The 13535-nt window shown below is 48.7% G+C and overlaps 1 protein-coding gene across 3 annotated transcripts in view; it reads left to right on the top strand.

Annotated features, from left to right (window-relative positions):
• CLIC5 (chloride intracellular channel 5) overlaps nt 1-13535 on the top strand; it is a 179707-nt gene that overhangs the window by 52540 nt on the left and 113632 nt on the right. For 2 of the 3 annotated variants that reach the window (XM_054722026.1, XM_008153224.3), the window contains exon 1: nt 1629-2004. The exons of the other annotated variant lie outside the window; for it this stretch is intronic. In XM_054722026.1, the coding sequence (XP_054578001.1) occupies nt 1942-2004 (63 nt within the window). In that variant the 5' untranslated portion in view covers nt 1629-1941. Of the gene's footprint in view, nt 1-1628; nt 2005-13535 lie in introns of those variants that run through there. 3 annotated transcript variants of the gene reach the window in all.

Here is a 13535-nt window from a genome sequence, read left to right as displayed (position 1 = left end):
ACATAATCAATACTGTTACTTATTTTACTTTTTTGCTAATCCTCACCCGAGGGTGTTTTTCCATTGATTTTTTTAGATATAGTGGAAGGGAGGGGGAGAGTCAGAGAGAAACATCAATGTGAGAGCAACACATCCATTGGTTGCCTCCCACACCGGCCCCAACCAGGGCTGGGGATTGAACCTGCAACCGAGGTACATGCCCTTGACCAGAATCAAACCTGGGACCCTTCAGTCCATGGGCTGAAGCTCTATCGACTGAGCAAAACTGGCTAGGGCAACTATTACTTATTTTTATCGTCAAATGATTATTTTTTTTAAATAAAGCTCTGAAAAAAATTATATTTGTAAGTAAGGCAAGACAGAGCACAAACAGGATTAGCTAACAAGAAGGCAAAGGAAACAGACAGAATTTGACCAGATTTCAGATGTGAAAGACCTAGTGCTTGTCTTTAAAAGAAATGAAGGGTGGCAATGTAAATTGGTACAACCACTTTGGAAAACCATCTGGCCGAATTTACTCAAGCAGCACCTTCTCATACTCTATAGCCTAGCAATTCCACTCCTAAGTATGTACCTAACAGAAGAGTGTGCATGTATTCACTGAAGGATGTTGATAGATAGAATGTTGTTGGCAACAGTATCCATGGTAGTCACTAACTGGAAACTATGCAAATGTCCATCAACAGAAGAATGGATAAATATGTTGTGGCAAAGAAAATGGGTGATTGACACCTGCACACAGAAGAATGGACGAATCTCACAAACGTAAGATTCCAGGCAAAAGTGACCTGTGCGGATACAAATCAGACTAAAGGTTGCCCTGGTGAGGGAGGGGGCAGGGGAAGAGAAGAGTTAGAGTGGGGAAAGACCAGGAGGAACTTCTGGAGGTGTAACTAACATTTTATTTTTTTCATCTGATGTTGGTTTTACATGGGTGGGTTCAGACAGTGAATATTAATTGAACTGTACACTCAGGCTATGAGCATTTTTTTCTAAGTGTATCAGGCTTCTCTTAAAGGCAAAGAGAAATAAAATAAGAGTAGAGGAGAAAAAAAAAGAATAAAAAGCAAAAGAAAAGAAAAAGAAAAAGAAAGAACAAGCCCAGAAGGTTAAAGACAGGGATTGTAGGCTCAGCCGCACCTGACCCCGTTGGCTCACCCCGCTACCTTCCAGCCACCTATCCCCGCCCACCCCTGACTCTGCTGGCCCAGCAGGAGGATGGCACAGGCCCTGTTTTGGGGTCTTTCCTCCCCACACCGACTCTCTATTCTGAGCATTGCTGAGGCAGCAGGGGGCTTGCCCAGGGGGTAACGCTGGTAGCAAGCCATGTGAAGGAGGTTAAGCTTCACCAATGAAACCTGAAAGGCGTAAAACCATCCCTTCTCCTCTTCCTCTTCTCTCCGACTCCCTCGCCCGCCCCCTCTTCCTTTCCTAGGACATCCTTTGGGCCTTAGTGGCGGCGGGACCGGCTGGGTCCACGCCTCGCGCCCGGCGGGGTGGCCCGTCTTGGGGGGCGGCCCCGCGGCTCGCGGAGTGCCCCTCCCGCCCCACCCCGGTGACCCCGCCCCGCGGCCAACGGCTATTTTGGGCGCGTTGGCGGCGGCGGCGGGATCGCTGACAGGCGCGGATCCTGTGACACCTCCCGCAGCCGGCACTTGTTGCTCAGGGACCTGCTGCCATCCCTGCACCTCCCTCTCCCGGTGCCCCCTGTCCTCCCCGGGTTTCTCCCCTTTTCACGCGGTCACCCGGGACCGATTCTCAGGCATCGCGGTCCCGGGCTGGAGAAATAGAAAAGGGGGCGAACACCAGCCGGGGCGCCGCTCCGAAGGGAGGCCCCTCTGGGCAGGAGCAGGAGCAGGAGCAGGAGCGCAGAGCGCTGGCCCGGGCGCCGCAGGGCTGGCGCCTCCCCGACCCGGGACGGTGGCCCCGGGCGCCGACGGCATGACGGACTCGGCGACAGCGAACGGGGACGACAGGGACCCCGAGATCGAGCTCTTTGTGAAGGTAGGTCGGCGCCTGGGCGCTCCCGCACCTGCGCCGGCTCACGTGCACCCGCGCGGCTCGCGCCGGGCGCCCGACCCTCCCCGGGGAGCGCAGCCCAGCCTGGCGGTCCCCTGGGCGGCCTGTCTGCAAGCCCGAGCCTGGCCTCAGGGCTCCCGGGCGGATGGGGTCCGGTGCGGTCTGGCAGGTGGCCGTCTTCTTGGAGAGTTGGCCGGCAGTTTGTCAAAGCGGCCGTAGTAGGACAGGCGGTCCCCGCGGGGGGTCCGGAGCCCTGCCCGCGGGATGTCGGCTTCTCTTGGGGGGCATCCTCAGGTGTAGGGAGATGGTAAGAACCTGGCTGGACCCGTTAACCTCTCTTCTAAAGCTGTGCGTGTGCGTGTGTGTGTGCGCGCGCGCAATACAAGGAAGCATGGGTGGTCATTCCCTTTGGCAAAGCAAAAATAACATTTCTTCAAAACCTCTTTCCATTATGCAGAGCTGAAGGGAAAGCACACGGAAACAAAAGGTGTTTTCTTGCGTTGTTCCCCGCAAAGCAGAAAACAAACACTCCATTTCTCCCAGCATTATTAGTGTCGTGATCGTGGTTCTGCAGGGTAGCATCAGGAAATGCTCAGGGCTGGACACATCGGAAAACGCCCCGGTCGGCCTGGGCAGACCGGCGGGAAGGGGGACAGGGAAAAAGTGAAAAGAGCCGCCTCGCTCCCCAGGCAGAAGCAGCGTGACGCCAAAGCCGCTCACTTCGTTTGCAGCCTGTGGGAGGAAGGATGGAAGGCGCCGCACGTTTCCCGGCCGCCGGTGTAACAAGAAAGAAACATTTGATCGGTCCTCGGGTGCGACACCGCAGAAGCTGGGAAACCTGAGGCGGCGGGAGAGTTGCCTCCAGGGTGGTGCAGGCAGAGTCGCCAGGACTTGGGGGAGGGGAAGTCTGCAGGCTGCCCGAGAGCCAAGACCTTTCACAAAGGGGGAAGAAACCCTTCAAATGCAAAGTTTCTCTAGAAATAGGCCGATCGGCGAGAAGGCAAGGGTCCCTGAAATTTAAATGGCATGTATATTTCCTGGGTCCGGGGAAGTGAACTGTCCTAGTTGGCCCAGATGCCACAAGGATTTGTTAAATTTTTCCCACTGGGTTTTACATTCATTCTCTCTCTCTCTCTCTCTCTCTCTCTCTCTCTCTCTCTCTCTCTGTCTCTCTCTCTCTCTCCTCTCTCTCTCTCTCTCTCTCTCTCTCTCTCTCTCTCTGTCTCTCTCTCTCTCTCCTCTCTCTCTCTCTCTCTCTCTGTGTGTGTCTGTTTAATTATCTGTAAAAATTACACCCGTCATTTAGTGATCCTTGCTTTTCTCAGCCTGTTTCTCTCCCCTCAACTGTGGCTTCTGGTGCCCTCATTTGGTTTCTGGGACCCCTTTGGGTAGGATTTCCAGCACCTCTGGCAGACCCAGGTAATGAGAGGGGTCTTGTCCCCTGGGAGGCTGAGCCATGCGGGCCTCAGTGGTGACCTGAGCCTCAGCCTCCAGGCCTGCGGTGTGGGGAGTGAATGGGGAGGGCTCTAACAAAGCCAGGAGTCTTGCTGCTCTCCTTGAAGAAAGCTATTCTGGGACTTTCTCAGATTCCCTGGGAGCAGGTAGTTTCACAGTGTCAAGTTCCTGAAAGATATTTGAAACACAAATTGACTCTTTAGAGCCAAAGAAACCCTGTGCCCCACTCCTAGGTGTGGAGACCAATTCTCCCGGCACCTTTGGAATTTCATGTTGGCAGCTTTGGAGGTTTTCTCCATTTATGTAAAAAGCTCACTGCACAGCCCCTGTGCCCCCGAAGAATTCTAAAATGCCCGTGCTGTCATTTGTTTTATTTTCCCCAAAGAAAAGCAGTCCATGAGAGCCAGCAGGCCTTCTTGGTCAGCTCAAAAACCAGATTGATGCAGGGAACAAAAAATCAGGTAGGAAAGCTCTTTTTCAGTTTCTGGTTAGTAGTTATCATTAACAGGGACAAGTAAAGATGGAAAGTAATCTATAATAATAAAAGCATAATATGCTAATTAGACCGGACAGCCGAATGACCTTCTGGACATCCTTCCAGACCGACCTTCCGGTCGAAGCCGGGCTGCGAGGGCCGAGGTAAGCCGCTGCGGCTGTGAGGGCCGAGCTCCTTGCACAAATTTCGTGCATCGGCCCTCTAGTTGTGAAATAAGACACTGGCCGTGCTTTGCACAGTTTCAATGTCCTGATTTACGAAATTAGGCATTTCCAAGTTTGACATTCCTCTTAGCTCTACGATTCCCATAGGCAGAAAGGCTTTCTTGTTGAAGGGGTCAGGTACCTGAGGTGTTTTCTGAAGGGCAGGGTAATTGTCAGCTCACATTGGAGGAAGCCTCCCAGGCAGGCTGGCCCCACCCAGCACGAGTCATGGTGTTGCTTCTGTTCAACACTCCCACGGAGCAACCCTTCAACCCCGCCTGTCCACTGGGTGTGTCATACACAACCTCCGTCACCCAGGGAGTTTCAAGGACATACGACTCAGGCCCACATCAATTGATAATCGTGATCTGTTGCCATTGCAGCTGCTGCTAATAACAATAGTATGAAAAGGCAGCATTTTAGGACTTATTCACATACTTTATCTCCTTGAATCCCCAGCATCCTTGTCTGTGAGCCTTGGTCCACTCGTGAAAAATGGAGGAAACAAACAAACATGACTCACAGGGCCCTCGTGAGACCTGCTGCTGTCAGCACTCGGTGAGCTGCAGTTTGCTCTCCTTGTAACAATCTCAGGACATAAGAATGATGATTACTTCCGTTTTGTAGTTGAACTACACTTGTGCTCACAGAGGGTACATGAAATGCCCAGAGCAGAGGGTAATAGCATCCAGTTCTAGTCCTCAAATCTAGAGGTTCTGACTCTAAATTTCTTACTTTTTTTTTTAAAAAAACACCCTTATGTCAGGCCTTGTACCATCTTTTGTCAAGTTAGGCTCTCAAGAGCCATCCAAGCCAATTATTGATAACTAATCTGTTCCCATGTGGTTATGGGATGCTGTCAAGGAGCCTGGCCATCCCTGCTCTGCACCCCAAAGCTTTCCTTCCCAGGGAACATTTTGATGGTGACTTTTAAGAGATCACCGCCCAGTGTGTTTCGTTTCTTCATCTATAATAAGAAAGGTTTGAGGAGATAAGCTCTGATTCTGTTGTTCCATAACATCCACGTATGGGGCAGAGGTCTGGAGACACAGGACCCGAGTTCAAGTATTGTCTCTGCCTCTAGTTAGCTGAGTGACTCTGAAAAAATTACTTAACTTCTCCAAGTCTCAGTAGGCCCCTCTTAAAACAAGAAGGTGGTTGTGAACAAGTGACCTGCCATATCATTTATTGTCCAAACCAAGATGCCTCTGAGAGTGAAAAGGGGTGGTACGAATAATTAGGCTGGAACAACAAGTGTATTCTGGAATTGATCAAGGCCAATCAGGCTATTCGGCTCCCTGGTTATGAAAATACTGTCACCACAGACTTGCTGTCAGTAGCCAGATTCCACAGCAGCCAGTAGACGAAAGCTCTTTGTAAATGGAAAATTGCTATAAGCACATGGAAGTGAAATAATGATGTGAATTCCATGGCTCCCAGAGCCTTTGTTGATCTGCAGGTCCCTGATTCGCCTTAGGATACAAAAGCCTGGCTCCTTCCTCACTCGCAGGGCTCTTTTGAGAATAAATGAGATCATATGTAGCTTGGACTATGATCATAAAGGGAGGACAACAGATTAGAGAATAGATAGTTGGTGCTGAGTGTGGTTTATTGAAAGAAAAAAGAGCAAGGAAGTAAAAGCAAAACAGAAAGTGATTTAGAAAGGCAAACACAGGATGTGCTGAGAAGTGAGAGATCAAGGCATCCCTCCCATCTGCATTGACTCGTCCACCCCCAGCCTCACCCCAAGACGTAGAAAGCCACGAAGTGAGGTGCTGATGGGGGACCCACTTGCTATAAATGTTTCTTGGGGCCATGGGTGTGGTTTTCTACAGAAACCAGTGGTTCTCAACGTTGGCTGCATATTCAGATTGTTTGGGGAACTTTTAAAACTCCTGATGCCACACTGCTCCCCAGGCCAACTACATCGAAGTTCCTGTGGGTGGAACCCAGAAATAATATTTATACCCCCATCCCCAGGTACGGCTCTACTGGGGAGCTTCTGAGTCATAGTCAGAGGGGGGTCTGAGAGGCAGGCAGCTTCTGCCGCAGCTGAAATAGGTGGGCTGCCTGGTGCAGATTAATGTCCAGAACTTGCAACAGCCTCAGGGCATCGTGATCAGGTAGAGAGCTTGTGCCCAATCAGTGCTCAGCTAACAGATGCTGACATCCACCGGACTCCAGAACAATCAGTGCCTGGGGTCAAATAGTCATCTGTTCAGCATGGGGGGAAATAGAACGGAGTCCTGCTGATTGTCTGGCAGAAATGACTAGTCCCTCCATTTACTGAGTGATCCGAAAGGCTCTGACAGTGGTGCAGGGTCAAGTCAAGTCATGGTGACCCACGTGTGGTCATTTGACTTCCAGAACAGACAAGAGCCAGTCTCGTGGCGCTCCCTCGCAGGGCCCCTGCGGCCCGCTGGCTGCTTGGGCACGTTGGGCAGCTTGCCTAAGCATGGGCTCAGCAGGCTTTGACATTTGCTTCATCACATTAAGCAAATGTTTTTCTTCCTCACCACCTCCAGGTTTTGATCTGCAGTCAATAATCCGATACACAAATTCATCTTCCCTGCTATGTCAGTGAGTGCGTCTTTTCCTGTTAACACACCCATGGGAGTGCTAGTGTCAGATGTCGGCTGATGCACATCTCAGGTGCCGTTCAGCAGGTAGTGGGAGTGAGGACTGGGGATCTGCAGATGCTGAAGTGCACGGTCAGTGGTGTCAGCTGCTGATTTCCTACTGACTTGTGTTGTTTATCAGAGTGCTAGTTGACTCCACCCAGCAAAGAGCCCAAAGATTTAGACAGTCAGGTCAAAAGCTTTTCATTCTTGAGTTGCTGGGTGCTAGGCCCATGTTCGTGGTGGCAGGAGGTGCAGTGGAAGAGTGTCAGGCTGTGGGTTACCTGCTGTGTGGTCTAGGACAGGCTGCTTGGCCTTTCTGGGCCACAGTTTTCTTACCAGTGCAGTGGTGATGATGGCAGTTCATATAACATGGGGTTGGTGTGAGCATTGAACGAACTGTGTATGAGTCTGGGGTATAAGTAAAGCCCCCGCTGAAGGCCCAGTATAGCCCAAATGGTGAGAAGCTACGGTAAACCCTTGAGCTTCCCTCCCTTGATGTGTTGGAGAAGTCAGACTCAGTCCTGACTGCCCCTGCCTCATTGCTGGAGCCAGGACGCAGACACTGGGAGCTGGAGCACATCATCCCTGGATCGGTCTGCCTCTGATGGGGCTGCTGCTCAGAGAGCTGGAGAACATAACAGATTCTCAACACCTGCTGTCTTTTAAAACTATTACCAAGGAGGCATCCTCAGCTGTCTTTGTCACAAGGCTGGGGATGAGAAATAGTGAAGAAGCCAAGTGGTCAAGCAGGGGTTTCCTGAAAACGTGAGTCAGTGTAGGGGTCCTCCCACCCAGGGGCACCTGAGATCTGCCCCTGCCGGTGTTCTGAGGGGTCACCTCCAGCTACTGGGAACACTTCTCAGCCAGCCCGTGAGTGTGAATCTACTTTGGAAACTCACATATTTACTCAAGGAGTAGCTTAGCTCTGAACTGTGAAATTCTTTCAAGATAAGTCAGATAGTCTGCTGTCAGAACTGAAATGAATCTTTTCTGGGAAAAAGAAATGGGATTGTTAACCCATAGCTCTGCCAGTCTTTGGACTGTATTTACTGTAGCATTCATGGTGAACCACGGCGAGGCCAATGGTGCTCAGCCTTGCGGCGTGAAAAAGTCACTGCCAAGCTTCTTCACATGGACCTGCCCAGGTACTGTCCCCAGAGGTTCAGACTCAGGAGGTCTGGGTGAGGCCCAGGCATCTGTACCTACAAAACTACCCCTGGGTGATTTGGGGATTCATCAGAGACTGAGAACCTTTGGCCCGGTCTGTGGGTGAATAGGGCTGAGCTACCCAGTAGGGCACCCAAAGGGCAAGATGAAATTCAGTCCCCATTGGAATCACGCATTTCATAGCATGGAGGAGGTTGAGGCAAAGATACTGGCAGCATGAATCACCCCAGATTACCCACAAATAAACCAGGAAAGGGAGGAAAGGAATGCTTTTGACCTTTCTTTTATAACTTGATTTTATGCCTTTGTAATTTTTTTTATGACATGGGAGTGACAAGTAATTTTAAAAGCTAGGCATGAAGGAAATGTTAGTAAGATAAAGAATTTTTGGAATTAAGGGATTACAACCAATCAATCAATCAGTTGGCCAATTTACAAACATGTATATGGGGCCACCTACTCTGAGAAACAGAAAACTGGAAGCAGAGAGGGGAGAGGTAGGAAGATGGGGTCCCAGCAGTCCATGAACTTGCAGCTGAGAAGCAAAAATGTAAGGAAGACTTAGGGCCACATGAGTGGCAGGACATGAAATGAAGAGTTCAAATGAGGGGACCAGTGTGGCTTGAATGAAGTATCCAGGCCTACTTTGGGGAGGAGGCAGAAACAGTGTTATACTTTTAAAAATTATTAGGGTGCGCAGAGTAGCTAGGAGTGGGTAACAGGTCAAGTCCAGCAACAGTATGGCGGTGAGGATGTTCAGGGCCCAGTGGCTATACAAGGTTGGCTGAAGGGAATGGTATATGGAGAGTGCAGTTGAAAACAAGATTAAAACACACACACACACACACACACACACACACACACACAAACACACACACACACTGAGGATGGTTTTGAATGGCAGGCAGTGGTTTTTGCTCCCTTGTGAGTAATGGGGAGTAAGTAACCAAGTTTTTACACAGAATAGGAGCTTGATTTGGCCCCTGCTTAGAAAGGTGCATATGCTGCGTTGCATGATGTGGTGGGAAGATTGTAAGAAGACCTGGATTCCAGATCTGGATCTGCCACCCATTGTTTGTGTGAAACTTTTTCAAGTTTCCTCTTCTGTAAAATGGGACCAGCAATCATAACATCATAGAATTTCTGATTTGGGAAAACCTCTTAGAAGTCACCTAGTTTTGCCCCCTCTTATCAGAAAAATTCACAATCTAACACTTTGGGGTGCATGCTGGGAATGGATTTAAGGAAGAAAGTGAGATAAAATGTGAGCTGCTGCTGTTTTTGTCCTTGCTCTTATGACTGTGTTCACTGTGACCACGTTGGGATACAGAGAGCCTTGAGGCAGAGGCCTATGAGGAGGATTCTTCAGTGTTCCTGCCAGGAGGTGATAATGAGCCTAAACTAGGGCTGAAAGGAACAGCATGCTTTGAGAGAGTGATGTGAACACAAAATTGGGCACAGGCCTTGGAAGAAATATGTGCACCTATAATTTCTGGTAATTCACCTCTGGAGAGACTGGTTTCCATATTTGGAATGGTGACACCCTTGATGGGCTTGCCCATTATTTTGCCATATAAAATGTTGTAAATGGGTTGAGTGCAGATCAACTAATTGAGCATGAGCTTTCTGTTTCCTTTTAACCATGAATCCTTATAACTGATAGAAATAGAGCCATGACGAAGGGAGTTGTCATTAATGAGGAGAATATGGTTTTAGAACTGTTCTGTTTGAGGTGATGACAGACGAGCCAAGCACAGATGTCCTTTACATGCTGAAAAATCAGAATGAAGCATGAGGGGAAGGCCAAGACTAGGAATGTGGGTTTGAACTTCTGCTTAGAGCAGAATAAGTTGAAGGAATAACTTCCCTGAAGGAGGAAGTGTGGAGAAGGGGTAAAGAAATAAGGACTGCCCTTTAGAAAATGCCCATTTCAGGGGAGGAGTGAGGCATAAGCTGAGTTAGCCAAGGTGATGAAAAAGGTAGGAAATAAATGTAACATCCCAGACAAAGGGAACTCTGTGGACAATGGTTCATGTAGAAGCAAGAAATGGCCTGATGTGTACGGAAGAACTAAGTGTTCTGCCTGGCTGTGGCAGAGAGAGTGTGAAGGGATGTTGGGAAGGTGGACAGGAATATAAGTTTGGGTTGGATCGTGAGGCACCTCTGATGGCAGGCTGAGCGATTTGGAACTTTTATTTATAATGTAGAAGACTGCATGTGCTACCACGGGCTTGTGGGCAATGCAATTATATTTTAGAGGTGAGGAAATGCTTTATTACCTAAGCCTTAGGTCCTAAGGATAGAGTGCCTGGTGCTGCTGCATCAGTGGAGAAGTATTTTGAAGTGGGAGGTCTCAAAGTGTGTCTCGGGTCCCCTACAGGCTGTGGTGTTCCAGAAGTTTTGTGCTGGTTACTCTACACCCTGCACCAACCTCTAGGAACTTTAAAAGGATTTCCCCACTTCTGTTTATCATTCTATAGTAAGGGGGAAAGAAATAAGTACCACTGAAGGAAAAACACTAAAGGTGAAAGGGAGCATGTGTAGTGAATGGAGACTGAGAACCCATTGCCTAGAATGAAGAAGTGAAAACCATTGTTCCAGTTACTATCTTTTAAAAATCCAATTTGGGAAGTTGTCATGGCAACAGATATAGGTTTCTTGACTCAGCCCAAGGCTCCTCTCCCCTCAATGCAGGCCTCTTCTTCCTAATTCTATCGGTGAGCAGAGACCCAGTAAACACAGCAGGAGGGGGTGGGCAATCTCACCTGCCTTTTATTCATTTGGATGCTGTGGCATTTTACAGTCATATCATAAAATCTAGGATCCACAGTGTCTTTGTAATTTGCCTGTGGTCTTTTATCACAAACACCTCAGATTTGTCCTGTGGGGATAAAGGGTTCTGGGCAGGGCTTGACCAGAGAACTCCAGGAGAGGAGAGCCACTTAGGAAAGTTGTGTGACTTCTCCTGTTTTGGGGACTTCATGAGTATAACAGAGATCTGATCTCTCTAGCAGTATTATTATAAGTGTCAAATAAGATAAGAAATTCAAACCCCTTTTGTAAACTAGAGTTTTCATTGTTTAAGAGTAAGGCATTTTGTTGGTCAGTATACGCCCCACTGCTGAAACCACAGCCCATGAACTTGTTCATATAATAGCCCATTGCCATGTTTGATGAATTGTCTTCCCTGCTCAGGCTCCTCCCTCTCCATATCCTGCCATACCCAAGGGCTGCCAACTTCTCTGATGGCCTCTGCATTGGGCAGCACAGGTGGAATACCCAAATGGGGATCACCTGGAAGGTGTGCATGGTCCCTGCCTGGAAGTGGCCAGATCCCTTCCAACCACTTTCCATAGTTCAGACCTCAAGTGCCATCTAGTTGCCTTCCCAGAAAAAACAAAAAAGGGGAAGCAGGTTTGACAAACAACAACCTGTCTCTTCCATAGAAATGATTTATTTCCTTGCTTCCTGCCCTTTCATTTCCTCTTCACTCTCTAAGAGGGCATCCTGCCTAGAGCCTCTCTCACCTCTCGGCCACCATGGTTGATACCATTGGTTTAATCTCCCTAGAATACTGTCTTTATCACACCCACTCCTTTACCTGCTACATTAAGTTCAACTGCTTTAACCTGATATTGAAGACACTCCAACTAGGACTGCATTTCCTTCCCTCACCTTATTTTCTGTACTCTCTTAAAATGGTTCCTTATGGGCCCATAGAGTTTTTGGAGCATCTTTGAGTCTCTTGGTTTTATCCTCACACAGTCCCTTTGAGGGAGGAAGAGATTTTTTTAAAAAATATATATTTTATTGATTTTTTACAGAGAGGAAGAGAGAAGGATAGAGAGTTAGAAACATCGATGAGAGAGAAACATAGATCAGCTGCTGGGGATGTGCCCGCAACCAAGGTACATGCCCTTGACCGGTATCGAACCTGGGACCCTTGAGTCCACAGGCTGACACTCTATCCACTGAGCCGAACCGGTTTCGGTGAGGGAGGAAGAGATTTAACCCTCATCACAGACAAGGTAACCTGCTGGGGCCTGTGCACTGTGTTGCTCTGCATAAGCTGAGGGAGAAACGTGGGGATCCTGACTCTGGGCCTTGGCAGTCTTCACCGGATCAGGGTTTCCCTGCTTTGCATGATCTCACCAACCACCTGGGACACTTTCCAAATTCCAGCACAAACTTGTGAATCAGAGTCTTCGGGAGAGGGTCCCAGACATCTGTAATTAACCAGAGTCCCGTGACTGCAGCATGATCCATTAAGGGAACATTCCTCATAACCTAACAAAGGTCCATGTGAATAGCTGAACCCAGAGAAGTGAGTCTAACGGTGGAAATTTCCCTTTAAATGGTGCAAATGTGGGAGAGAACCTTGAGGGCCAGTGGGCCTTCCAGCTGCTCATAGGTCACCCCAATGAGCATAGTATTCCAGACTTCCTAAAAAGTGGTCCTTGACTTTAGAATCCGCTCCATGATCTATGGAATTATAAAAACAGTCATGGAGTTACAAGGTTTTTTGTAGTTGTTGTTGTTGTTGTTGTTTTGTTTTGGCATAGCTGCTTATCCTCATCCCCAGAGTATCTGGTGCTTGAAGTGGAGAGTGTTGGGAAAGAGATTGGGCGATGGCAGGGGATAAAAGGGTAGGAGATACAGAGGGGAACTGACTTGACTTATGAAGTAGAGGAAGTATTCCTCATTCTTTAGTCTCTGCATGTTGGGATGCCAGAGAATGGATTTATAACGGAATACTAATAGCTGTGGCTATGTGATGTTCTGAATACCTTACTCACATGGACTCCTTGAATTCTGTGGTAGGTCCTGTTAGTACTCCCAAGTTACAGATGAGGAAACTGAAGCTCAGAGAGGCAGGGTCCTCTGACCGAGGCCACAGAGCTGGGACCTGGTAAAACCAGGTTTCAGACCCCAGGCTGGGGCATCAGCTCTGTCCTCTCTGCTGCCTTGATTCACCCAGACCCTCCAAGCTGTGCAAAGAGAAATATTCTTCCTGAAGCCAAAGACATTTTTTAAATTGCCAGCTAGAGCAGAATGCACAAGGCCAATTTTTCTTTCATTCTCCACTGGTCACAATGAATAGGCCAAGGTCAAGGCTGATCTCTATGCTTAAGCAAAACCAGACAATTACCAGGTAGGGAGTTAGCTCTACAGAAAGACCCAACTGTTCTCAAGTCTCCTTCCGACTTCTCTGCCACAGTAACATCAATTCCCACCCACTGGTCGACCCATTTGTTTTAGGTCATGTCCCCCAGAGGTCCTTTTTAAAAAATGTGTTACTCTGAATGAGCTACACATGGACATGATAGCCCAGATGTCATACCAGCTAGGATTGCGATATTGGGCCAGGAAGCAGGAGGGAAAGGATTAAAGGAAGGGAGAGAGAGACACCAGGAGTGCTGCATGCCACTGGGGTACTGCCTGTACTGTACTTGATGTCTGTCAGCACCCTGATCCGGTGAAGACTGCCGATGCCTGGAGTCAGGATCCCCGGGTTTCTCCCTTGGGTGTGGCAGGATATTTAGTCTTTCTGCACTGAATACTTCCTCTACTTCA

Source organism: Eptesicus fuscus, chromosome 10, assembly GCF_027574615.1.
Source record: "Eptesicus fuscus isolate TK198812 chromosome 10, DD_ASM_mEF_20220401, whole genome shotgun sequence".
Taxonomy (NCBI): Eukaryota; Metazoa; Chordata; class Mammalia; order Chiroptera; family Vespertilionidae; genus Eptesicus; species Eptesicus fuscus.
This window is presented reverse-complemented; position numbering and strand designations above follow the sequence as displayed.